The sequence below is a fragment of the Anabrus simplex genome, chromosome X (genome assembly GCF_040414725.1).
Source record: "Anabrus simplex isolate iqAnaSimp1 chromosome X, ASM4041472v1, whole genome shotgun sequence".
Lineage (NCBI taxonomy): Eukaryota > Metazoa > Arthropoda > Insecta > Orthoptera > Tettigoniidae > Anabrus > Anabrus simplex.
The window spans coordinates 219067738-219094485 of NC_090279.1; the positions used below are offsets into that span (position 1 = coordinate 219067738).

A 26748-nucleotide genomic window follows, 5' to 3' on the forward strand; every position below is an offset into this window, starting at 1 on the left:
GCTTTGCGCCATTACCTGGAACCCATGTCAACGCTTCCTTTGTGAATGGTTGCCTCCAGGATGCGAAACGCAACAAAAAGGATTGTTGCATCATTATTTTAGATATCGCAAAAGCATTTGACTCTATCGGACATGAACACACGAAACAATCTCTTCGACAATCTGAAATTCCTCCACATTTACTAATTGAAGCATCTCTTACAAAGAACACAGTTCAGGTGGAAGCTGGTAATCATCATCATCATCATCATCGGTTTGCCCTTCCAGCAAACTAGGTAGGGTGTTTGAAAAAGAGCGTCTTCCAAAGTTGCCTATTCAGAAAAGATTTTGTTGTCCATGACAAATTCCCAATTCCATCCTCTTCCCTCCACGTCTTCCCTCAGTTGGTCCATCCATCTTCTTCTTGGTCTTCCAGCTGGTCTTCTACCTGTTATTCTCTTTTCCAAATAAGCACATGATAACCTTGTGCTATTCATTTATTTAACATGCCTAAACCATTTAAGTCTAGATGACCTAAGCCTTTCCTCCATCGATTCATTGAGACCTAAATTAGATCGGATCTCATCATTTTTCACGTGATCAAGTCTTGTCTTTTGGAGGGCAGTTCTAAGAAATTTCATTTCACAGGCTTGAATCCTGCTACAATCATTTGATGTTAGTGTGCAACTTTCTAGAGAATATGTAAGGATGGGAATGAAATATGACTTGTACGGGATCATTTTTGTTTTTGGTGAGACCTTCTCATCCCCTAGTAGGTGTCTAACGATACTGTAAAAGTTAGGGCCTTTGGTTACTCTGTTATTTCTATCTCAGCTCTATTATTACTAGCCATTACGCTTCCTAAATATCTGAATTAGTGTACTACTTCAACTTGCTGGTCCTGTATTTAGCCGGGCTGAGTGGCTCAGACAGTTCAGGCGCTGGCCTTCTGACCCCAACTTGGCAGGTTCGATCCTGGCTCGGTCCGGTGGTATTTGAAGGTGCTCAAATACGTCAGCCTCGTGTCGATAGATTTACTGGCACGTAACAGAACTCCTGCGGGACTAAATTCCGGCACCTCGGTGTCTCCGAAAACCGTAAAAGAGTAGTTAGTGGGACGTAAAGCATTATTGTTATTATTATTATTGTCCTGTATTTTTATCTTGCATTCTGTATAATGTCTGCTGATTCTCAGTGCTACTGTTTTTGATGGGTTCAATTTCATTCCATTATCATCAAACTTCTTACACCATGCATTCAGATTATTTTGCACTCCCTCCTCTGTTTCATCCCATATTGCCACATCGTCTGCCAACAGCAGAGCCTGAAGATATTTTTTTACCTTTTCCTTTTAGTTCCTTTAAAATGGTATCCATAACTGCTATGAATAGAAGAGGTGATAAGGCATTTCCCTGTTGTACTCCTTTGGTTGTATTGAACCATTCAGAGTGACCATCTCCAATTCTGACACAGCTTTTGCAATTAGTGTTTAGCATTTGGATCTTCCTAATAAGGTACTCCGGTACACCAAGTTTTCTGAGACTTTTCCAAAATAGTTGATCTAGGAACATTATCATATGCCTTTTCAAGGTTCATAAACGCAATAATTAGGTCTTTTCTTCTTTCCCAGTGGTTCTCTGCCAACATCCTCAAAGCAAATATCAGATCTGTTGTGCTTCTTCCAGCCCTAAAGCCATGTTGTTCCTCTTCTAAGATAGACTCTAGTATATCCCTTACACTGGCTTCTGGACCGATGACCTTCGATGTTAGGCCCCTTAAAACAACAAGCAAGCATCACACTGGCTCAATGATCTCCATCATTTTAAGGACATGTGATAGGGTAATGCCTCTGTAATTTTCACTTTAACTTCTACTCCCTTTCTTAAAGGTAGGAACTATCACCCCTTTTGTCCAATCTTCAGCTATTTCATTATCCTTCCATATTGTTCTGAGAACTCTATACAGCCACTGTATTCCTGGCAGACCAGCAGCTTTAATCATGTCAGCTGTAACTTTACCAACTCCTGCTGACTTACCACTTCTCATCCTAAGGAGAGCTTGCTCTACTTCTGTCCATGTAATTGGGATATCTTCCTCTATTGTTTTCTGTCCTACATCCTCAACAGAGATCTCTTTAGGGCCGTTTAGGACCCTGTCAAAATACTGTCCCATTGTATCCCTAATATCTTTCATATTGCGAACTATATTCCCATCTGCTGTCTCCAGAGCTGTAATTGCTTCTTTATCTAAACTTTTACTTTTTACTATTACATATATCATTTTCATATTCCCTTTACTGTCTTCTTCCAATTTAGTTGTAAATTTTTCACTTGCATAACATGGAAGCTAATCGGAAGCTACATGTGGTTTTTAAGGGAACAGAAGTCTCACACTGGATCTATCCTTGTCATTCAAACAGCATTGCTTGAATCTGTCAAAGAAGCTGAGTACAAGAGTAAATCTGTTGCATAAACTAGCGGGCAGCAACTGGAGTGCAGATGCAAACACTCTTCGGGCTGGTTCACTTTCTCTAGCCTACTCGGCTGGTTAGTACTGCGCTCTCGTGTGGGGAAAACAGCGTACATTCGAGCAAGATTGGCGTACAGCTCAATGAAACCATGAGAGTTGTTACTAGTACAGTGAGGTCCACTCCTACTCAGTGGCTGCCTGTTTTAGCAAACATTGCTCCTCCAGATATGAGGAGAAAAGCAGCGAAAGTACAGTTGCTCAAGAAGACCTTTGCACACAGGAACTCGCTCTTGTTCAATACCTTACGAGATCCACCTGTGATGAGGTTAAAATCCCAGAATCCACTCTGGACTGATCTACACTCCTATGAAAAATTCAGTGTAACAGCAGAATGGAGACAGCGATGGGAACAATGTCTACCCACCAACGCCTTTTTGATTAAAAACCCAACGAAGAAAGTGCCAGGTTTCGATCTTCCTCGACATGAGTGGTCAAAACCCAACCGTTTCAGAACAGGCCATGGCAGGTGCCGATATGTGACGAAAAAGTGGGGATATTGTGAAAGTGCTGCGTGTGAGTGTGGTGCTGAGAACAGATATTGCTTCTTGTTGTTGAGAGCTGTCCACTGTCAGCATTTAAGGACGGTTTACGGGCTCTGCATGAATTGACACCAAGTGCGGTGGACTGGTTGTTGAAGCTGGACATTCTAGTTTAATTACCTCTATATTTTAATTTATATGTTCATTGTATATGTTTACATATTATGCTTGTAAATGCCATACGATGATGATAATATAATAATTATTATTATGATGATAATAATAAGTTGTAAATTCTTCTGAACTTTTATCTTTTTCTTCCTGTCAGTTCTCTTGACTTCAAACTTCCTGTATCTGTATTCTTTTGCCATCTCTTCCAATTTATTGTTGTCTATTCGGTCGTTGTTTATTCTTCTGTCAAACTTAGCAACATCAAGAGTTTTCTTTGGCTTTATTCCTTTTCATTATGGCTTCTTTCACTTCATCATTCCACCAAGATGTTCTTTTCTCTCTAACTCTTCTGTTTTTTCTTCCACGTATTTTATCTGCACTACCAACCAGACTTGCCTTAAAATCATTCCATTCTTCATTACCTTTCTTTGTGTCTGTTATTGGTATTTTAGCTCTGATTTCCTCTTGAAACTGCTGTTTGATTTCCACATCTTTCAATTTCTAGTCTTTAATTCGTGTTTTTTTCTTCTTGTTTACTTTAATAATAGGTTTCGTGATTCTTAGGTCTCCAATGAGGAGTCTATGGTCACTATCAAGGCTCTCACTAGGTATAACTTTTACATCATGTACCTTTTCTCCACTTGACCTATTGTGGCTATCCTATTTCTGAAACCACGAGTTCTTCACCGGAAGTGGTTTCGTGTACGTAGATCAAGCAGAAGTTCACCCTCCTCATTTGTTACCAAATCCATCATCATCATCAACGTTGACCAACTCCAGTTTCCCAGGTGTGGTATACGAGCCCCTTCCATTTTGTTCTGTCCATGAACCATTCTTCGTTCACAATCCGCTCCCAATCCTGACCTCTCTCCTCTACATCCTTCACTAAGTCTGTTCATTTTTCTCTAGGTCTGCCCACTGGTCTCTTTCCCCTGATTTCTCTTTCATACTCTTTTTCTTGCAGACCTGTTGGCACTCATTCTTTTCACATGACCAAACCACTTCAGACTTGCCTTTTGGATCTTCTGAAGGAAGGAGTCTTCTAGTCCTACGTCTTCTCTGACTTTTTCATTCCTGATTTTATCCTACGTCTTCTCTGACTTTTTCATTCCTGATTTTATCCCTCCTGGTCTTCTGGATCATTGTGCATAGGAACTTCATTTCTGCTGCTTGTCCTTTCTTGTTAATGTATACAGTGTCATCTTGGTTTTGAGTGGTGCTTGTTTATCCCATAGTCGCTGTCTTACTTGAAGGTAAAAATGTATTGCTTTGCTGATTCGACTGTTTACTTCATATTTAGCTAAGTTATCCTTGGACATTATACTACCCAAGTATTTAAATTCTGTAACACTGTCCAGCTTAGTGCCATTTAGCATGATTTCTGGCTGATTGTCGCTCTTCTGCACCTTCAACACCACCATTTTAGCCTTGTTGATGTTTAATCCATATCTCTCAAACTCCTGACTCCACCCCTGCAGTCTCTCTTCTACATCTTTCTCTGAGTTATCCCAAATTACTACATCATCTGCAAATGCAAATGCTTTTAAGTCTTGTTTCCCCTTTTCTTTTAGCGCCTTTAATATGGTATCCATTACATTGATAAATAATAGGGGCGACAAAGCACTACCTTGTTGTACTCCCCTTTTTGTCTCAAACCAGTCTGACAGTCCCTAACCGACTTGTACACGGCTTCTGGTTTTCCCGTAAAGCACCTTAACTTTTGAAATTAGACTGTCTCGAACTTTGATCTTTCTCAGGCACTCCCAAATAAACTCCCTTGGTATGCTGTCATAGACCTTTTTGATGTCAAGGAACAGTAGATATAAAGGCTTCTCTTTTTCCCAATGTTTTTCCATTAGCATCCTGACACTAAGGATCTGTTGTTGATCTTCCAGGCCTAAAGCCATATTGTTCCTCTTCTAAAAGTGGTTCTACAATTTCTCGTAGTCTATTCTGTATCATTTTCCCCAGAATTATTAATCCATGAGAGAGTAGAGTGTTGTCACAGTAGTCGGTACATTTCTGTCTGCTGCCTTTCTTGAATATAGGTACAATTATACCTTTCTTCCAGTCTTCTGGGATGGTATTTAGCTGCCATTCTACATTTAGGAGTCTATATAGCCATTGGATTGCTCTTAGCATGTCCACACTTAACTCATCTATTCACGCAGCTTTCCTTTTCTTCATACTTTTAAGGCTCTTCTCTTTCTCCAGCCATGTGATTGGTGGCTCCATATTTTTACTGGGCTCTTCACTTTTTCCAGATTCTTCTCTGTTTTGAATTACATTTGATGCCTCTCCATCCAGGAGCTTGTCAGTGTAGGTCTTGAATTCTCTCCTGATCCATCTTCCTCTCGTACTACTGACCCACTGTCCTGTTCTATTACCTTGATGTCTTCCAGGTTATTTCGCTTGTTTTTAATTACTATGTAAAGAAGTTTGTTTCCTCTGCTGTCCTCTCCCAACTTTTCCACAAACTCATTCCATTTTTTCTCTTTCTCTTCTCTTACTATCCTCTTAGCTTTAAGTTTTTTTGCCCTGTTTAGTTATTTCTTGGCCATCTGGATCTTGTGCATCTCTTTGCTTTTCTTTCTCTAGCATCTTTTTTGCCCAATTTCTCTCTTTTATAGCCAGTCTGACTCTGTCATTCCACCAAGGCGTCTCTTTCTCTTTCATGGTCGATCCTGTTACTCCACACAGGTCTTTAGCTTCAACCACCAAAGTATCCTTAAAAATTTTCCATTCTTCTTCTACTGTATTCATTTCCCCTTTTGGTAAGTGTCTCTGTATCCTTATTTTATATTCTTCTTTCATCTTGGCTTCTTCTAATTTCCAAGTCTTCATTTTACGTTTTCTTTTTCTTTTCTTCGGGGTTGTGTTAGCCACATGATTTAGGTCTGCAATCAATAATGTATGATCACTGTCCATACTCTCACTGGGGATAACTTTGACATCAGTTACATATTTCCCTCCTCCTCTGTTAGTGATGATATAATCGATGAGCGACTTATGTTTTCCATCCCAGCTATATCTTGTTATCTTGTGGCTGTCTTGTTTTTGGAAGAAGGTATTTTTGATGATCAATCCATTTCTTCTGCACAAATCAAGCAGTTGTTCACCTTCTGCATTTCTGTTTCTGAACCCATGTGGTCCAATAATTTCCTCATAACCAAGTCTGTCTGTCCCAACTTGTGCATTTAAGTCCCCAATGATGATGACATTTGCATCAATCATATCTTCTAGATCTTGACAGAATTGTTCCTTCTCTTGAGCACTACATATACCTGCACTACCGTGTAATTTGTGGACTCTAGCTGCATAGATAATTTAATGATCCTATCATTCTTATAGGATACTTCGGTAATGGCGTCTATGTCTTTTGTTATCAGGAAAGCTACACCATTTCTGGCCTCTTTCTCACGTCCACTCCATACTAATTTGTAACCATCTCTGAGAATCTTGCTACCTGCCTTTCTCCATTTTGTTTCACTCATTCCCAATATGGATAGATTTTTCCTGTTCATATCGATAAGTTCTTCAGTTTTTCCAGTCAGGGTCAAAATATTCATAGTCCCAGTTCTTACATTGTTCTTCGGACATATCTGTCTTTCATTGGAGTCATGTTGGCCGTCACACCTGCCAGATCTGCTCGAAGACTTTGTCAATTTCGGTATTATTTTTGATCTCCATCCGAGGCTCGTTTGATTGTTGAAAGCAATTCGAAGACGCTACCACTGGCTTGCTAGGCCTACCATGGATCTTCACGTTGATACTTTGTTAATGGTCAGTGCCTGACACGCATTTCCTCATGCCAGTCAAGTCTATGGTTTACCCGCCAGTACTCGGGAGGCTGATTGCAGTGGTTGCCCACTGGACGATGGGGTCGCCACATCCCTACGCCAATTACCAAATCCATATGGACCAATAATTCCTTCTTAATCTGATCTATCAGTTCCTGGGGATTAAAATCCCCAGTTATCATTATATTGTCTTCATCAATGATGTCCTAGTTTTTCTAGGAAGCTTGCTTTTTGGTCGTCACTACAATACAACCCTGCTGGGGAGCATTAACTTCGATCACAGTTTGGGTTTCTCCATTTAGGCATATCTTAGCTTTGATTAATCTCTCATTGATGAATGAGACATCTGCTACACTATCAGTACCTTATGTGGTATAAAACCAACTCCATTCCTCCCCACTGCAGGATTACTGCTCCAGTACAATTTATATCCATCCTCTAACATTCTTATGTTGCAACCTTTCCATTTGGTTTCATTTAGCCCTAGGATGCGAATATGTCTATGGTTCATTAAATCCGTGATTTCGTTGCATTTTCCTGTTAGTTATTACGTTTACCGAGCTCGATAGCTGCAGTCGCTTAAGTGCGGCCATTATCCAGTATCCGGGAGATAGTAGGTTCGAACCCCACTGTCGGCAGCCCTGAAAATGGTTTTCCTTGGTTTCCCATTTTCACACCAGGCAAATGCTGGGGCTGTACCTTAATTAAGGCCACGGCCGCTTCCTTCCCACTTCTAGCCCTTTCCTGTCCCATCGTCGTCGTAAGACCTATCTGTTCACAATTAAGTATTTAATTTATTTTCCACCTAGTCGATACAATGATTGCTTAAGGCAATTTTTAATGGTCGAAAGTGGTACATGTTTCGTATATTATCAACATCTTCAGCCACATAACACTGTTTAGATGAAAAATATATAAAATTGACAAAGTAATGCTTTAGAGGAAGTGTCCTTAAAATTAACATAAGATTGACAAGATTCTGTGTCGGTGCGACGTAAAAACAACTAGTTTAGGGTTCCAATGTGAAGCTTGTTTCTATATTCGGTTCTTCTCGTGCATCTTGGATGAACATCGGACACGACGTTATTTAGTTCAGAGAGTACTTGAAGTATTGTCGACATTCAGAATATGTTTCTTTCCGAGGCTCGTTTTCGTTTTGAAAGCAACTGCAGTGTTGTACTCCTGTACTGACTTGCTAGGCCTAACGTACTGGAGGATTTTCTTTCAGGGTGGTCCCCCATAGCCTTTGGCAGTCCCCTGCCTCACTGCAAGGCAGCAGCTGATGATTTTGTGTGTTATTTCCCACACGAAGGTCTCATCTTATCCAACCTTCTAAGGGAAAACTGCTCTGCTTGTGGAAGCTGATAATAAGAAATCAAAACAAACCCTATGGCACTACAGCCCTTGAAGGGCCTTGGCCTACCAAGCGACCGCTGCTAAGCCCGAAGGCCTGCAGATTACGAGGTGTCGTGTGGTCAGCACGACGAATCCTCTCGGCCGTTATTCTAGGCTTTCTATATCGGGGCCGCTATCTCATCATCGGATAGCTCCTCAATTCTAATCACATAGGCTGAGTGGACCTCGAACCAGCCCTCAGGTCCAGGTAAAAATCTCTGACCTGGCCGGGAATCGAACCCGGGGCCTCCGGGTAAGAAGTAAGCACGCTACCCTTACACCATGGGGCCGGCAATAAGAAATCAAAACCCATCTCAAAATTGTGCCGTAGCCCAAGGGTCCCGTGTCTCACCATTGCTGTTTAATTTAGCAATGAATACTGTAATACAAAATCTCACTGACCATGGCTATATTTTATCTGATGATCTACCGCAGTTATCGTAATTTGCTTTCGCAGATGACCTAGTCATACTCAGCAAAAACGAAAGTGATGCTACTACCTTGTTAAATTTAGCTGAAAGCACCTTTGCAGAAATTGGTTTACATATCCAGCCTCTAAAAAGCAAATCTATAATCCTGAAGAAAGAAAAATTAACTGAAGGAAACGTCACTACACTCGAAGGATCAATAATCCCATCGATAAAAACAAACAATGAACGAATCAAGTATTTAGGAATTGATTTCAACAATGACATTTCTCCTGACAGACATAAACTAATAAGCACAATAACTTTTGACTTAAATAATCTGGTAAAAACAAAACTTCTAAAACCAGAGCAATAGATCAAGATTATTAATGAGTTTGTTTGGCCGGGTTTGATCTATCCTCTACAATGTGCCCCTCTGACACAGCTATCAAACACTTTTCCTAAAGATCTGGACAAAATTATAAGAAGTTCTGTGAAAAAATAATGATGCTGCCAGATGATACTCAAATTCAATGCTGTATAGTGCCAGAAAGGTCAGAGGGATGGGAATAATTTGCGCAGATTGGGAGGCCAGTATAGAGCATTACAATATTTTTAATCGCTTACTCCATATTCAGGACGTTCATCTAGCAAACGTAAGGAAGTTACCTGAAGAACAAGATATGGTACTCCACAGACTTGACATACAAAATGAAAGTCTCCCCCCAAAGATTGACGAAAGAAAACTATGTGAAATTATGAGAAATCAGTTCTTTCAGTCGTGGTACCAGCTCCCACATAAAGGAAAGGGAGTAAGGGAGTGTTATATTCAGACTGCCCGAAAGCCATCTCCTGGATGACTCATAAATCATCTCTGTCCTCTTCTGTATACATAAACGCAGTGAAGATGTCGTGCAACCCCACCGCAGTCGGGTCGGTTCCTGGTAGGTCATTCAGCACAATCCGTTGCCGCCAAAATGGCTACAACGAAACAGTAACCCTTGGACATGTGCTAGGATTCTGCTGGAGCACTGAGCTAATGCGCAACCATCGCCACCATCGTGTAAGAACGTCGATTGCTCAAGGCTTGAGACAGCGTGGATGGGAGGTTCACTGCATATCTACCGATGACGCTAATCCGAGGGCTGACATCGTAGCCATCAACAGAAAGGACATTGAAGCAATGGTCTTAGATCCCACCGTTTGCTTTGAAAGAGACCTAAATCAGGCTCGGGATGTGAACCTAGAAAAGAAGCTATTGATGTTCCGTGCTTGCCTTGCCTGTCATGCAAGTACAAAATGCCTATCGATAGGTGGATTGTCAGAGGCCTTTTATTTGGAGCAAGAGGCACCCGCATTAGTGAGACATTGACCTTCCTAAAAAATTTGAAAGTTTCATTCTGCGAGTTAGAAAAAATAGTAATACAGATCCTGAGGGACTCTCAGCAAATCATTAATTTTCATCTATACCTGGAAACATGATTAACATTCCTCCCCCACTAACCCTTGCAAAAAGAATATAAGAGCATTAACGATTAAATTTTCATTTTTTGATATTTTTAAACTTAATTGAAATTGAAACTGTATTCCAGATCCAAATGGTCGTCCTCATTGGAGGACGGATGATTTATTTCTTTAATAAATCTCTCTCTCCGTCAGACTGAGATCATGAACTTGTAATTTACTTATAACTTATTTTTTTAATAATGTTGTTTTAGTGTATTCTTTGTCTTTGGCAGTCTCCAGGTGGAGGAAGATGTTGAAAATAAAAATACAGTTGAAACTGGTTAAGACGTCGCTCTCTAGCACGTTTCACTGGTTATTACATCATTATTCCAAGGTCCTAGTCCATGTCCTATTAAATACGTGCTAAAGAAATCTGGATTCTTTAGTATGTTTGTAACTCACACCACAAAAAATTTAAATTAGCATCCCCGGCCACGTTGCACCAGCGATGACCGGCCTGGGTAAGGATTTGGTAGAGAACTTAATTTCACGGCCCTAGTGTATTGGCCTACAGCTGCAGGGAGCATCAGTTTCAAGCCAGTCTTTGATGTGAGCTTGTGTTTGTTTGGATTGCGCAACAGTAGCTCATGCCGGTGCTTAATTATGCATTCTTAAGCGAATTGCGTAAATTAGGCCTTCTGTACGTATGCATAGTGGTTTGTAGGACATTCGGTTATGGAGAAGAAGTACGTTAGACAGTTTACAAATGATGAAAAAATTAAAGTTTATTGAGAAAGTGGATGCTAATCCACACTTGAAACGTGTGCAAATCGCCCAGATGTTGGACATTCCTACAATAACTACAATATAGTTTGTCTCTAAGAACGTTTTTCCTTGATGTTTTACTATGTTGGTGTTCTTATAATGTATTAGTTCTTTATTTCATTAATTATAATTGTAAACACTTGTTTCTTTGTTTTCATCATAATTATTTTTATATTCAAACATAACCTTAAATTTACAGCATAATTGCTTTTAATTTTTTAGCACATCCCCTCTTTATGACATTGTATTCGATCCCCACAAAAACGTTCTAACCAATTTTGGCTGTTTTTCACTTTGCTTGTTCATAACCGTTGCAGGCTATAAACTTGTTGTGGAAGTCTGGACCCTGTAATTAAGATCATTTGCAATAAGGTTTCTTCTTTCAGAACAACATGTTGTTGATCGAGGACGAGGAGCCAACTCTGGAGGAACTGGGCATAATAGACGAGGACCAGCTGCTGATAGAGGTGCGGAACAAGGACTTGACGTGGCCCGAGGAGATGGGGTCGCTGGCGACGCACTTGCAGGACAAGCGCAAGCAAGGTACGGATCGCGTCGCTCTAAGAGGTGGGTGTCGTAGGCATTGCAGTTGACGCTGAGGCTTGTTGCGTTGTTGCAGCCGTCCCTTCGGAGAAAGGAGCCACGGGTCTCAACAACCTGGGGAACACGTGCTTTATGAACGCGGCCTTGCAGTGCGTCAGTAACACGAGGTCTCTCACCCAGTATTTCACCGACAACATGCACCTCTACGAGTTGAACAGGTAGCTTTCCCTCTCCTTTTACAGTTGAAGAGCAAATTACGTGTTTTTTTCACTTTGTTTCTTAGCTCTTACATCCTCCTCTAAGCTAGACAATATTGACTGAATATTGCTCCTATTGTGACATCCCAATGTTATGCTAAAAAAAATAAAAGTTTTACTCTCGTTGTGGCCTTCATACTGCTCAGCCCCACTTATAACCGACAGGGAATATACTGAAAAATATAGAGAGGAACGACATTTATCTCCACCCGGCCATAGCTGGGAAACGGGAAGTGGTGGTGATGGCAACATTTGCTTTGTCTCATGACAAGAAGGGCCTAATCCACTCCTCCACTCTGTGGCTGCAGAAGTTGCAAACAGTAAATGGCACAACTCCTGTCGTTAATTCTAACACAACTTGCTCAGTGTTCTCCCTAGGACTTTTTAAATGGCCGCACCACCCTTCTGTTTTTACAGACTGCCCGGCTAATATATCTTAGATACATAGTATTTGAGACATTAAGTGCTCCAGATTAAAATGTAAATACTGTAAAACTGTTTATTCATATGATAAATCTTCATTATTGGCAGCATAATTGCATCAATTACATAGGATCTTAAATATTTAGCTTGACTACCATGTACTGCCGTGTGCGATTGGTGTCTGGGTTGCCATGAAATTTCATGTGAGCACTCGATTCCGCGGGACTTCACAAACCCATTGGCACTCTAAAGAAATGGAGTGGGAAGCGCCTGTGTTACATGATTATGAACGAGCAGTAGAACACTAGAAATTCAGAATACTCTGTTATGTCTTGTTCGTGCTAATAACACTAAAATAGTTCTGGTTTGCAGTTAATGTTTACCTCTCTATTACTGTTAATGCCCCTAGGGGAATAAATTTAAATGTTATCATATTCATTTTTACGTCTTATTCCCGCCTGGATAACAAAAATTTCTGGGGACAACAGAGGAGATGGCGTTTTGCCCCACTTTAAAGTAATTCAGCACAAGTGTGGATCCTGTTAAAAGCAGACAACGGCTGAGGGCTTCAAAATGACTCTCCTATAAACTGTGGGCGCAACTGATCAATAGATATTTGGCAAATATGGGTTCCCTCAGACCTTCTTTAGTTCTCAAATCAGACCAACTTTTACGCATATGAGGTTATATTGGTTATGACTCGAGGGTGGGGGGTGAATGTCAATGGAGTTTGATGCGACGTGACTCGCCATCCCTTTTTGAACACTCTCAATGGCCTCTGTCCGGCTCCATGGCTAAATGGTTAGCGTGCTGGCCTTTGGTCACAGGGATCCCCGTTTTGATTCCCAGCAGGGTTGGCAATTTTAACCATAATTGGTTAATTTCGCTGGCACGGGGGCTGGGTGTGTCATCTTCATCACGGAGCGCAGGTCACGTATGGGCGTCAAATCAAAAGACCTGCATCTGGCAAGCTGAAGTTGTCCTCAGACACACCCGGCACTAAAAGCCATATGCCATTTCATTTCAATGGCCTCTAGCTGCCCATCCTTCAATTTCTCTATCTTGTCACTTTGATAAGAACTACACAGTTCAAAAAAATTAGGAGAACATGTTTTTGAACGTATGCCATGCTCCACAAAACAATACCTCACACCCAGGAATGTTACCAACTAAACCTTTATTCTTTACCGTTGAAGTAATTAAGAAAAATCGATGGATTCACGTTCATTTTCAGAACACAAACGGAAATGTCCAAATAGGAGAAAAACAAAGTGATAACAGTCCTCTAGGGTTAATTTTTATCTCAGTTGGAGAGCTTCAGTATGGTGTGTGTCCTCCATGAGCATTTATCACAGCTTGGCACCTATGTGGCATGCTACGTATAAGTCGATAGAGGTCACTTTGACCTCTATATCAGGTATCAGGTCCCATTCTTCAATGAGAGCCTGTTTGAGGTCTTGGAGAGGCTGTGGAGGAACAGGATGCCCATGAACACTTCTGTCAAGCCTTTCCCACAGATGCTCGATGGGATTAAGGTCGGGACTCACTGCTGGTCATTCCATCTCTTGAATGTCTAGTTCTCGCAAGACAGCTCTGATGATTCGCGCTATATGAGCCGTGGATGCGTACGAATTCAGGGTAAACACCGTACGCAGCAAGCAACGCATGCTGTAGCAGTATCTGCTCGATGTACCCCGCAGCGGTAAGATTACCACGGACGACGACAAGATCCGTACGGCCACCAATACTGATGCCACCGCACATCATCACAGAACCTTGTCTGAATTGGTTGCCTTCCTGGACAACATTTGTCATGTACTGCTCACCACGGTGTCTCCATACACGTTGACGTCCATCGCGCTGTGTCGGGAAATCTGGACTCGTCTGTGAACAACACAGGTCTTCATTGGCGAAGTTGCCAGTTGACATGGGTACGGGCAAACAGAAGGCGTGCTACGCGATGTTGCTGCGTTAAACGGGGCACTCCGACAGGACGTCTGGGTCTTGAGGACACTTCTCTTAATCTGTTCCTTACTGTCTGGTCAGACACCGTGACTCCAGTGACCCTCCTGAGGTCTTGTTGCAGTTCTCTGGCAGTTGCTGAACGACCCTGCAACGCGCAGATGGTCAGATATGTCATCCTGTGGGGTTGTCATGCGTCCACGACCTTGTCCAACCCTCCTTGTGAACTGGCCTGTCTCGTTGTAGCGATTCCACAAGCGTTGAGTAACTGACGGGGAGACATTGAGATCCACAGCAACACAATGAAAAGTCCATCCTTCTTAGATCAAAGTGACGGCCCTTGTGACTTGGACCTTGTTAAGATGTCTCAAACCAGGCGAGTTGGCCATGCGGGTTGAGGCGCGCGGCTGGGAGCTTGCATCCGGGAGATAATGGGTTCGAATTGCACTGTCGGCAGCCCCGAAGATGGTTTTCCGTGGGTTTCCATTTTTACACCAGGCAAATGCTTGGACTGTACCTTAAGGCCATGGCTGCTTCCTTCCAACTCCTGGCCCTTTTCTATCCCATCGTTGCCATAAGACCTATCTGTGTTGGTGAGACTTAAAGCCCCTAGCAAAAAGTCTTGTGGGATGTGCTGGTTGACATTCACCATGCTCAAATAACCGCAGTAGTCTGTGTACCTCATGACACACGGACGCACCGCTATTCACTTTGTTCTGAGGGGTCACCTGACAGTTTAATGCATGGCTACGCCTACAGATAGAGTATAACTTTGATTTGACGTACCCTGAGTAGCTAAGGTCTCAAGGTAGGCTGTATGACCATTGAAACCCCATCTACCAAATTAACGTTCACATACCAGACGTTACAAAACATGTTCCCCTAATTTTTTTGAACTGTGTATATTGCCTGATGAGTATTTAATTTTCACGACTACATTGGCACTAATAAGACAGAGTTTGAGGGATGTTCCAACATTTAACACATTGTAAAACACATTAAAATTATAAGAAGACCAGTTTCGACTCCCTTGGAGTCATCATCGATTCCTGTTGAAAATTAATTCAGGGGGAATCTGATAACAATCATTATAATAAGAAAATTTAAAGGTGATAGCCTGGAAAAACATCAATGGGTTGCAATTCATTACTTTGAAATGCAACGCGTACGTGGCAAGCAGCACTTGGAACTTAATATGTTCCTAGTTCTGGCCAAAACTGTCCTGTGTTCATGGAACACGTAACACTGGAAACACACAACCTACGATACATTGCCATGACATAAACTTCCAACGTATTAAGTATAGAACAGAAATATTCATTGAATTTACTCACAATGAGTAACGTACATATCCTCGGATGGCAGTAGTAGCTGACATCCTTGAACAAATGTGACCTGGGGCACCGTAGCTCATTTGTGGTAGTGGTGGTTATTTTTCATAGCTCAGTTGGATAGAGCATGTGATATAAAATCGGAATGTTGTAGCTTCGTATCCCACTCTAGACCCTATCTTCAGTATGAGGCAATTAATGGAAAAACATTGAGAATATGTAAGAGACATGGTGATTACATTCTTGATTTATAAAAAGCTTTCGATAGTGTACCCACTGCAAAGGTATGAATGTAATGCAACAAAAAGGGTTTGGAAAATGACAGAATATGTCATTACAGTTAGTACGATCACATTTTTCTTATGTAATGTTATTTGTCATCCCTTGTGAAAGAAACGTGATTTCCAACTTGGGTTGGAGCCATTGCCACAGTTGCGTGATTACGTGAAAAGGCTTTGAATTCCTGAACTTGACAGGGTAAATTGCACCTTCAGGGAGTAAGCTGTTAGCCTCAGGAATGTTCAGTTTTGCTTGGTGGTTGGCCTGTCCTAAACATCTCTGCTCATCACGATGTGATCGTTTGGATCCTACTTGTACTTCTCTGTGCCCACGTGCACCATTATCTGTAAATATCAGGCGTTATGAAGCCATGGTATTGTCATATAACCTGTACCAGGGCTTGCTTTCGAAACTGTGATTTCTTGGCACTCGTTTTTCTCGCCGTTATTCTCCTCGGAATGAGTTCAAAATGGTATTCAAAAGGCAGTGGTGAGTCTTTATTTATCCAGTTATTTATGCTTAGTTTGGAACCTTAAGCTGTCTTTTTATTTCTACAATGGATATTACTTCTGTTTATTTAAATTATTTTACATTTGTATAAAAAAAGTTTTATAATCATATTTCTCCATGTCGTGTGTGTAATTATCTTCTGTTACAGCCCCTTACTTCTAAGATTAATTAATTCTGTTTCTGTATAATTATCAGTTTTCTCCTCCAGGAGACTTTTTCCTTATGTGAATACAATCCAGAGCACAAAGTACTCCTAGAAATCTGAAAATTGTAAGAGTCCTCTATAACCTCTCTTTATTCTCTCTGTGAGAGAAAGTTTTATGAACTTCGTTGCTAAAGATGCAATTGCATCTGTGACTTGGTGTATTATTCGGCTTACAGTTGCTTTGTTGACGTTATTAACATTGCTGATCACTTGATGAAATGATTCTGACTCATAAAACCTGAACGTAGCAAAAATACATGGTGAAACAGGATTATTTCTACGAGTAGGCAGCTTGAGTCCATAACCTATTAACCGTAACAAAGACGCCACAGTTTCCTCCTGCGACCAAAATCTGTTTTGGAACAAAGAGTGTCCAGTCTTCAAATAGGTTTGCCCTGCCTATTTCTCTCTGTTAATCCTCGAGATACTATGTGGTGCCAAATCCATTTTACCGATCGGATCACGGCACTTTGAATGCATGCAATGCGAGGTTATACCGGTAAAATTTTATATCAGATCACGACACTTTGGATCCATGTATTATACAAATTACTTTAAGCTCATGTAAAGTATGTAAGCCATAAAGCATCGGTCAGCTGCTTAAGTGCTCGCTCATACCGTAAACTTTTAACCATGGTAAAACTTTGAGGAATTCAAAACCAGGCTTGATGGAACAGAAATTCTACTTAACCATGGTATGCTATCCATTTTACCATGGTTGAGTCGTAACTGAGGCTGATGCGCTGGGGCATAACACTCTGGTAGAACTTTGTGGCTCGTTCAATTCGTGTATGTATCTCATTTTCCCACCTCTGACAATGGTCTGCCTAAATAATATACAATAGCTTTTCATCCAAAATGTAGTTACTCTTGCTTTGGTTTCTCAGAAATGTGGCCACCTCATTCAGTGAGGTTTAGAATGTAATATAATCTGTAACAGATGAAGTGAATGAACCCTCATCGGCCTTGTTATTGGTAACAAAAACAAGCTCTTCATTTCAGGACAAACCCTCTCGGTATGAAGGGTCACATCGCCAAGCGGTATGGCGACTTGATCCACGATATCTGGAGCGGGACGGCCAAGACCATTGCACCGTTGAAACTGAGGGTAAGAGAAAGATTCTATTTTCAGGTATAACCCTTTGCAGCTTTTATGCTAATGGTTTAACGTAGCATTAACGCATCAAATGTTTTCAGCGACGCAAGGATGAGAAAGGGCTAGGACTGAGAAGGACGCGGCCTTGGCCTTAATTAAGGTACAGCCCTAGGATTTGCTGGTGTGAAAATGGGAATCCACAGAAAACCATCTTGAGGGCTGCGGACGGTGGGATTCAAGCCCACTGCTGCACGTGGCAACTTGCTTCTGTTATATTGTCATTGGAGTTGGTTAATCTTTCATCTGTCCTCTTTTACTTGCTTGTGCTTGTACCATCACTTTCATTCACTTCAAAGGAAAAAAGAGTATATGAAGAGTAAGTTATTTAGATGTTAAAACATTCCAGTGCGCCGAGCAAGTGGCCGCATCGTTTGGGTCTTGTAGCTGTCAGCTAGCATTCTTGAGATAGTGGGTTCGAACCCCACCATTGACAGTCCTGAACATGGTTTTGCGTGGCTTCCCATACACTAGGCAGATGCTGGGGCTGTTCCTTAAGGCCGCAGCTGCTTCCTTCCCACTCCTAGCCCTTTCCTATCCCGTTATTGCCATAAGACTTATCTGCATACCTGCCAAGTATTCCCGTTTTTCCTTTAAATGTACAGATTTTGAGTGTGTTGTATGGTTGTGCGGATGAACGTTATTGTACGGATTTTGAATATCCGCGCTTGTTTTCTCTTTCTATGTCCAAATCGGATTTGTTTGACTTTCGATAATAGCTGAAATTCGACCGGTACATGTATCGATAATCACATTATCGATTATCACCATGCTATTGTCACCTGTTTGACCTCAACTGTTACTTCACGGAGGTGTTCCCAAACAAGTAGCAGGCTGCAAATTTATATATATATAAAACGTTTTAATAACTGTGTCGTGCTTCGTAGCAGTTGAAAGGCTTTGTTTGTGTGTGGGTATGAGGTTGTGAGTAAGATTGGCAGTTGTTCTGAAATTTGTGGAATTGTGTGACAAATTTGTAAGCGATTTAGTATTTTTAGTTGTGTTCGTAATGAGTTCAACTAAGAAACTATATTATCAATCTTTTGTCCGGCTCAATGGCTAAATAGTTAGCACGCTGGCTGTTGGTCACAGGGGTCCCAGGTTCGATTCCCGGCAGGGTCGGGAATTTTAACCATCATTGGTTAATTTGGCTGACAAGGGGGCTGGGTGCCATGTGTTGTCTTCATTATCACTTCATCCTCATCACGACGTACAGGTTGTCTACGGGTGTCAAATCAAAAGACCTGCACTTGGGGAGCCAAACATGTCCTCGGACACTCCCGGCACTAAAAGCCATACGCCATTTCCTTTCATCAATCTTTTAGGGAGGCATATTCTGCTGAATTTCATTGTTTTATACAATCACGGAAAGGCGAATCATTCGCTGTGCTCGTGTGATATAAACATTTCTCACAGAGGTAGAACAGAATTATTAAATTACATTAAATCTGTTAAACAGTCTCCAATACAAAATTTAAGGATGGCAGTCAGAAAATTAATTCGTTTTTTTTACCTCTTCTGGAGCCGACCTTGATATAGTTAGAGCGGAATACTTGTTCATTTCATTTTTAATTGAACATAATATCCTGTTAGCTACTGCCAATCGGTGCTCTGTTTAGGAAAATGTTTCCAGGTTCAGAAATTGCAAAAAAATATGGCTTAGGTCATACGAAAACCACAGCCATTTTGAAAGAAATGGCTACGGATTCAAGAAGTGAACTCGTTGGTTAGATGCAACTTGAACAAGTTTCTTTAGCTACAGATGGGAGCAATAATAGTAATGACAAGCTTTACCCTATTGTCACCTGTTTTGTGGCAAAGCAGGAAAAGATAGTTAGCTCAGTGTTGTCTGTCCCATCCTTGGTGGGTGTTTCAACGGGACATACACTATGTGACGAAAAGTGTCCAGGCACCTCCAAAACATACATTTTTCATCTTAGGTACATTGTGCTGCCACCTACTGCTAGGTACTCCATATCAGTGACCTCAGTAGTCATAAGACATCGTGAGAGAGCAGAATGGGGCGCTCTGCGGAACTCGTGGACTTTGAACGTGGTCCGTTGATTGGGTGTCACTTGTGTCAGAAGTCTGTACGTGCAATTTCCACACTCTTAACCCTTTCCGGGTCACGGCGCAATATATTGCGCCTCGCGGGAAGTGCCCCAGCAGTTACGGCGCAATATATTGCGTGTCGAACTTCCAAGCATCATATCTTCGCTTCTCTTTGACTTTCAGCAATGATTGAAGAATTTGTCGTATCTGCCATCTATCGGCTATATTACGGAAGCTTGCTCTAATTTGTATTCTCTTTGGGAACGCTGTTAACTTAAATTTTTTTATGTGAATGTCTACCACACTTGCGAGTCAATGCGATCTGATAAACATGGCTGCTCGCAGGCAAGCGGAAGTTTTTGAAAGGTGATGAAAAAATGTTTGAAATATTAATGAATGATGAAAGTGAGGGTTCAGATTTGTGTGAAATTGACTTAGAAAGTGTTGATGATATTGTGCCCGAAGTTTCAACTGGTGACGATGAAGGTGTAAGTGACAATGATGAAGAATTATAACCAGCTACCGCGAAGAGGCAGAAACGAAATGTATCAACTGATCATCGGGTCTGGGAAAAAGAAACGGGTATTAATAAATTTTTACCTACTGATTTCGGCTATAAGCCTGATCTTGCCGGAATCCAGGATCAATCTTTGAATGAAAACTCTCCAGAACTAGACATTTTCAAAATAATTTTTCCGCATACCTTAGTGGAAAAAATAGTCATAGGAACGAACTTGTATCACTCGCAATATGTAGAGAATAATTAGATCCTTTCTCCCACATCCCGAGCGTCAAAATGGACTGATGTTACTGTCGAAGAAATATATTTGTTTTAGCAATATGTATTAATGGGTCATGTAAACAAACATACCTTGGAAGAATATTGGTTTGTGCTCAGCCCCGTGCTTTGAGGAATATCAAACAAAAAAACTTTTAAGCAGGTAAATTGTGTGATATTGTTGTTTTTCATTTCATTCATCTGTATTTTATCCATTTTTGTGAATATAATGTCCAATGAGTGTGTTTTGCTATTTATAGAGAGATTTATTTATGTGCCTGTAAAAACCTAAATTGTGGGGTATGTGAGCGTTTAGAAAACCCGACCTTGAAAGGGTTAAACATCCCTAGGTCCACTGTTTCTGATGTGATAGTGAAGTGGAAACGTGAAGGGACACGAACAGCACGAAAGCACAATGTGGCGATCCGATGGCAGGGTGTGAGTATGGCGAATGCCCGGTGAACGTCATCTGCCAGCGTGTTTAGTGCCAACAGTAAAATTCGGAGGCTGTGATGTTATGGTGTGGTCGCACTTTTCATGGTGGGGGCTTGCACCCCTTGTTGTTTTGCGTGGCACTATCTCAGCACAGGCCTACATTGATGTTTTAAGCACCTTCTTGCTTCCCTCTGTTGAAGAGCACTTCGGGGATGGCAATTGCATCTTTCAACACGATTGAGCACCTGTTCATAATGCACGGCCTGTGGCGGAGTGGTTACATGACAATAACATCCCTATAATGGACTGGCCTGCACAGAGTCCCGACCTAAATCCTATAGAATACCTTTGGGATGTTTTGGAATGCCGACTTCATGCCAGGCCTCACCGACTGACATCGCTACCTCTCCTCAGTGCGGCACGCCGTGAAGAATGGGCTGCTGTTCCCCAAGCAACCTTCCAGCACCTGATTGAACGTATGCCTGCGAGAGTGGAAGCTGTCTTCAAGGCTAAGGGTGGGCCAACACCATTTTGAATTCCAGCATTACTGATGGAGGGCGCCACAAACTTGTACGTCATGTTCAGCCAGGTGTCCGGATACTTATGATCACATAGTGTAATTTGGTAATTTCACAGTAAGCCAGAGTGCACACTTCTTGGACATGCGACATATGACAAGGGATACGACTGAAGTAACTTGTCCTGTCCCGTGTCCCATGGGCCACGTACATGCACATCTGTGGGTCATTAGTTAAGATGTCCTCTAGTGATGTGGAAGGCTTGTTGTTGCTTCAGAAATTACGAAGAAAACGGGTGACTAGAAGAAAAAGGAGACTTGGGGTCAACCCATATAATGTGGACTGCCAAGAGAATGGTGCCTTCGTGTTGGCTAAGAAAATGAAGATCCTTCACAATTTCATACATTTTATAGAATGAACTGGGAGACGTTTCAAGAGTTACTGCATATGGTAAAACCACTAATTGAGAAAAAATATACCAAATTCTGGGATCCTATTCTACCAGCTGAAAGATTATTGATAACACTCAGGTAAGGTTAACACGGATTGATTTTGGTTGTGCATGAATACATTAAAAAGATCTATACACATTTGCTCAGCATAAGTAGGTGTAGTATATTGCTACTTGCGGTAAAGTGGAAATGAATAGGACACTGGTAAATATTACATTTTTGGGCAAACCACATTTCCGATCACTTATTCAGATTATTTCACACAAAGCACGATTGTTCAGGTTGAGAAGAAGTTCCATCATCTTCATTCGGTGATACTATTATCACATTGAGATGTCTGAGACTGAGATGTCTGTAAATTCCATATTTCACTTAGTGAATTTAAAACTGAACTTCTGAACAACAATTTATTTGCAGTATTAAGGTATTTTACCATTGGTAAAAGTGATTTAAAAAACAGGAAGTCGGGATCGTCTACCTGGAGTTTAGCCCTCTTTTCGTTAAAGTAATCGGCAAAGGCTTTTTCACTTGTTTTTTCTTCTATTGATGAATATCTACTTTTCATTTTTTTATTTTCGGCATTACCTGAAATCACAGACTCCTTTCTGCTACTAGATGATCCGTCTTCATCGATAGTAGTATTGTAACTACATTCTACCGAAAGACCACTTGGATCCGGATGCTCTTGTGTTACACCTTACTCCTCCTGGCAGTTATTCACATTTCCTGATTGCCTTTACTTGGAAATTCCGTAGTCTGTGCAAAATGTAAAGTCAATAAACACTTGAGTTATTTACAGAATGTGGGCTGTTTACACTTAACACTTACCCCCTGGATCCTGTGTATGGCTCCAGACATTGCAAATACTCAGCGAGATAGTAGGCTTTTCTTTTTCCACCTTCAGAACCACTTGTCGGTAGCTGCCTTAAATGTCGTAAGAATGCATGCCGGATGTTCTTCCATTTATCCTTAGCTTCAAGAGCTACGTCCAAGTCTCCATCAGAATAATAATAATAATAATAATAATAATAGTTTTAAATCAGTTGCCTTCCAGTTCAAACAAGGGAAAACAACAATAAGCAAAATTGTGTTTGAAAGTTTCGTTGCCATTTGGGATGCCCTACACCAGATACACCAAACAGCAGCTAGATTCTATGAATTGTGGAACATGCCAGTATTGATGGGAAGCATTTCAGAATTAAGAAACCGGCCATGTCAGGTTCCTCCTACATAAATTACAAAGGATATTTTTTGCTTGTACTTCTAGCTCTCAGTGCTGCTGATGGTTTGTTTATTGCTATAGACGTCGGAGAGTTTGGAAGAAATAGCGATCGATCTCTCTTTCGTAATTCAAACATAGGCAGACTTCTGTTGGGTGGTAAATTGAAGTTGCCACCACCTTCTGGGCTCCAAAATGATGCGTCATTTGTATGTCCTTATTATCTGGTGGGCGATGAAGCATTCCCACTCAAAACTAACCTCGTGCAACCCTATACAGTTAAGATCTTGGACAATGAAAAGAGAGTGTTTAATAATTAAACATAATAATAACATATAATAATTATTATAGACTCAGTAGAGCAAGGCAAAGTGTCGAATGTGCTTTTGGCATGCTAGTGTCAAAATTTAGACTTTTTGAAACACCGATTTCAATAAAAGTCTCCAAAGTTGCAATTTACACAAATCAACATCATCATTCCCGACTTGGCCATTGTAATATTCGTCCTACAACAGGAGCTCAAGAATAATAGATCAACTGTGTACATATTTCATGAAGCCAGAAAATGCACTTCCATGGCAAGAAGCGTTCAACATTAATTTGGCTAACTAATTAAATTAATAACTTACAAGAAAAAATAACTTCAGTTTATCATGTTTTCCCATTAGTATAGGTCCTATTCTAATTTGGGATAATGATACTGCGAGGTGAATGTGTTCGTTCCTCACAACAACTGTAACAAGAGTGTTTGTTATTCTATCTTGTAAGTTAAAGTATTCACTGGATGCATTTTATCACTGAAAATAAATGTTGATAGCCTACTTACCGTTCATGCTGAATACTTCTCCTATTTCTCACCAGATATTATCACATATGGACCTATTCGAATAATCCTTTATTCTGTAATTATACAGCACTTCATGCTTCTCCACTTCTGCTATAAAATTTATGGTAGTTGCCTCTACTGAGCTGCACATATTTAAATCACTACACCAAACTTGCATGCGAACTGATGGGACACGTCCTACGAAATGCAACAGGCGATACCTCGACGGGACATGTCCGCTGACACATGGGACAGGCCATGCCCTTGACCGATGAGTGTGCGGGCTTCCTCTTGATTACACGTGATGCATCCACTTGGAACATGTCCGTTTTGTTGCATCCCATGTGTCATGACTCTTGTCCAGTAAGTGTGCGCTCCACTTTAGTGTGTTACAAAATACCAATTCAGAATTGTGTAGCGTTCTGTTCCGACAATGCTCCAGTCTTGATTGCAAAGAAGAATGGAGTTTCTGCTGTTTTAAGGGAATCATAGTCATTTGTTTTTGTTACTGGGTTGCTCATGCTATTTGATTTACTTGGCTGTTGAGAAAGGTGCAAGCAGTTTGCCTGATAAAGTTGATGAACTATTAGTAGACATCTTCTGTTATTTGGAAAAGAGTTGTAAGAGGAAGGAATGCCTTAAGAAATTCCAAGAGCTTCACAACAAGGAAACAAAGAAGATACTGAAACATGTTTGCACAAGATGGCTATCGTTAGGAAGGTGTTGGCAGAGGCTTTTACAGCAATGGGATCCACTACTGGGTTTCTTTAAAGATGAGGTGCTTGTTAATGCTCAATTTGCATCAACTACTAGCTTAACATAATTTACGATCCCAAAAGCCGAGCGTTTTAGTTCCAAAGACCATGAAAAGAGGAAAACTACTCTTTGTCAGAATTTGTCGCTCCCAAAAGATTTGCATGTGTTTCAAAATCTGACACTCCTGTGCTAAAGAATAAGAATATTATTCAAAATCGTGAAAACAATTTTTTAATGGTTCTGTCGTCGGGCTTAAAAAAGGCATACTGTGCGTTCCTGTATGCTGTCATTCCTGTATTTGAGAATCTCAATTCTACACCTCAGAGTGCTCCCCCTCACATTCATAAACTACTTGCCCTAATGATGAACATGTTAAAGCAGCTGCTTTCCCGATTTGTTAAACCAAACATGATCAAAAGTTCCCTTTTATTAAAAGATCCGTACCATTCTATTGGGAATCAGAGAGACAATGAGCTAGTCATTGGCACTGAGACAATGAACTTGGTGAAGAATCTTCATGATTGAGATAAATCAGCATTCTTTTCATCTGCCAGGTGTTACTTCTGCACAGCATGTGCTTATATTATTAACAAGTTTCCTCTCAATGATGAAGTACTGAAACATGCAAAGGTTGCAGATGTTTTGAAAATTGAAGATGCCCAGTTTTCTTCTGTACAATTCTTTCTATAAAGTTTTTCATCAAGGACAGCGAGTTGGTCGAGGATGCAATGAATGTAGTTCAGAACCAATTTTTAGCTCTTCATATTGATGACTATACTACTATTGAGCATGGGAATCTGACAGATGCCACCAAATGGGCTCGCTTGATGAACATTGGTGGAGCTGATGGTGTATGATAGGATATCCAGGCTAATGCTCTACCGCACAGCAATGCTGAGTGTGAACGTGTGTTCAGCTTGGTGAAAAAGAACCAGAATCAGTTTAGGTCTTCAATGTCAAATGAAATTCTGGATTCTATTTCTGTTTTGAAAACCAGAATTACTGGTCCATGTTACTCGAGTAATTTTTCTCCAGAATTTCTGAACAAAGCAAACAAAGCAACTCATCTCCATCTGTCCTCTCCAACCTGTGATGGATGATAGCCTGCATACTGTGAACTCGACAGAATTTTGTAAATAAGTGTACGTGTTTAGTTTAATTTTGATGGTGACATATTGTAACCTGCAAGTTTAAAGTGCAGAAAAACACTGTTTTGGGTACTGTGTGAACTGTTCCCAGTGTTAAGTGATAACAGATGTAACTTTGTGCAAGTATTTAAATTTCAGAGGGGATCAAAACATGTATTTGACTTGTATTAGTATTGTTTGTAATCTCCCCCTTGCCGTCCTTTTTCACTATGTCTCAAGACTTTGCAACTCATGCGCGCGTTGTTAACATTTTTCCACTTTAGGCTCTTCTGAATTTCTCTTTTTGAAACTTGGCAGGTATGTATCTGTGTCAGTGTGATGCAAAGCAACTTGTGTTAAAAAAAAAAAAAAAGATGGTTCTCAATACAAATAATATAATTTTTTGCAGTGGACAATTGGAAAGTATGCTCCTCGCTTCAATGGATTCCAGCAGCACGATTCCCAGGAGCTCCTGGCCTTTCTGCTGGATGGACTACACGAAGATCTCAACCGTGTGCACGACAAGCCATACGTTGAGTTGAAGGACAGCGATGGGCGGCCCGATGTCATAGTGGCTCAAGAGGTAAGTTCTGTTATACTCTATGCGCACATTGCCGCCAGGATAACTCCAGTTCTGATGTGAACATAGCTTCATTCATTTATTTAGCTTCCATAGACTGTACAAATACGTATTTTGAAATATGCTAACACAGTATAGTATAGGAGTTGTCGAGTGAGTTCTTAATACTAACAATTATATATGCACAATAATGAATATTTTGAAAAAGAAAAAGAAGAAAAAACACCAAATACCTCAATGTTAGGACTGCACATCTTAATTTTTTAAATAATAAATAATATTAATAACCAATATTTACAAGACAAAATAAA

At 40.8% G+C, this 26748-nt stretch overlaps 1 protein-coding gene across 1 annotated transcript in view; it reads left to right on the forward strand.

Moving 5' to 3' along the window:
- The window catches only part of Usp32 (Ubiquitin specific protease 32), a 187024-nt gene that overhangs the window by 68292 nt on the left and 91984 nt on the right, over window positions 1–26748 (forward strand). The window contains exons 14-17 of the mRNA XM_068230610.1: window positions 11418–11574; window positions 11651–11792; window positions 17544–17649; window positions 26267–26440. Of these exons, the coding sequence (XP_068086711.1) occupies window positions 11418–11574; window positions 11651–11792; window positions 17544–17649; window positions 26267–26440 (579 nt within the window). The remainder of the gene's footprint in view (window positions 1–11417; window positions 11575–11650; window positions 11793–17543; window positions 17650–26266; window positions 26441–26748) is intronic.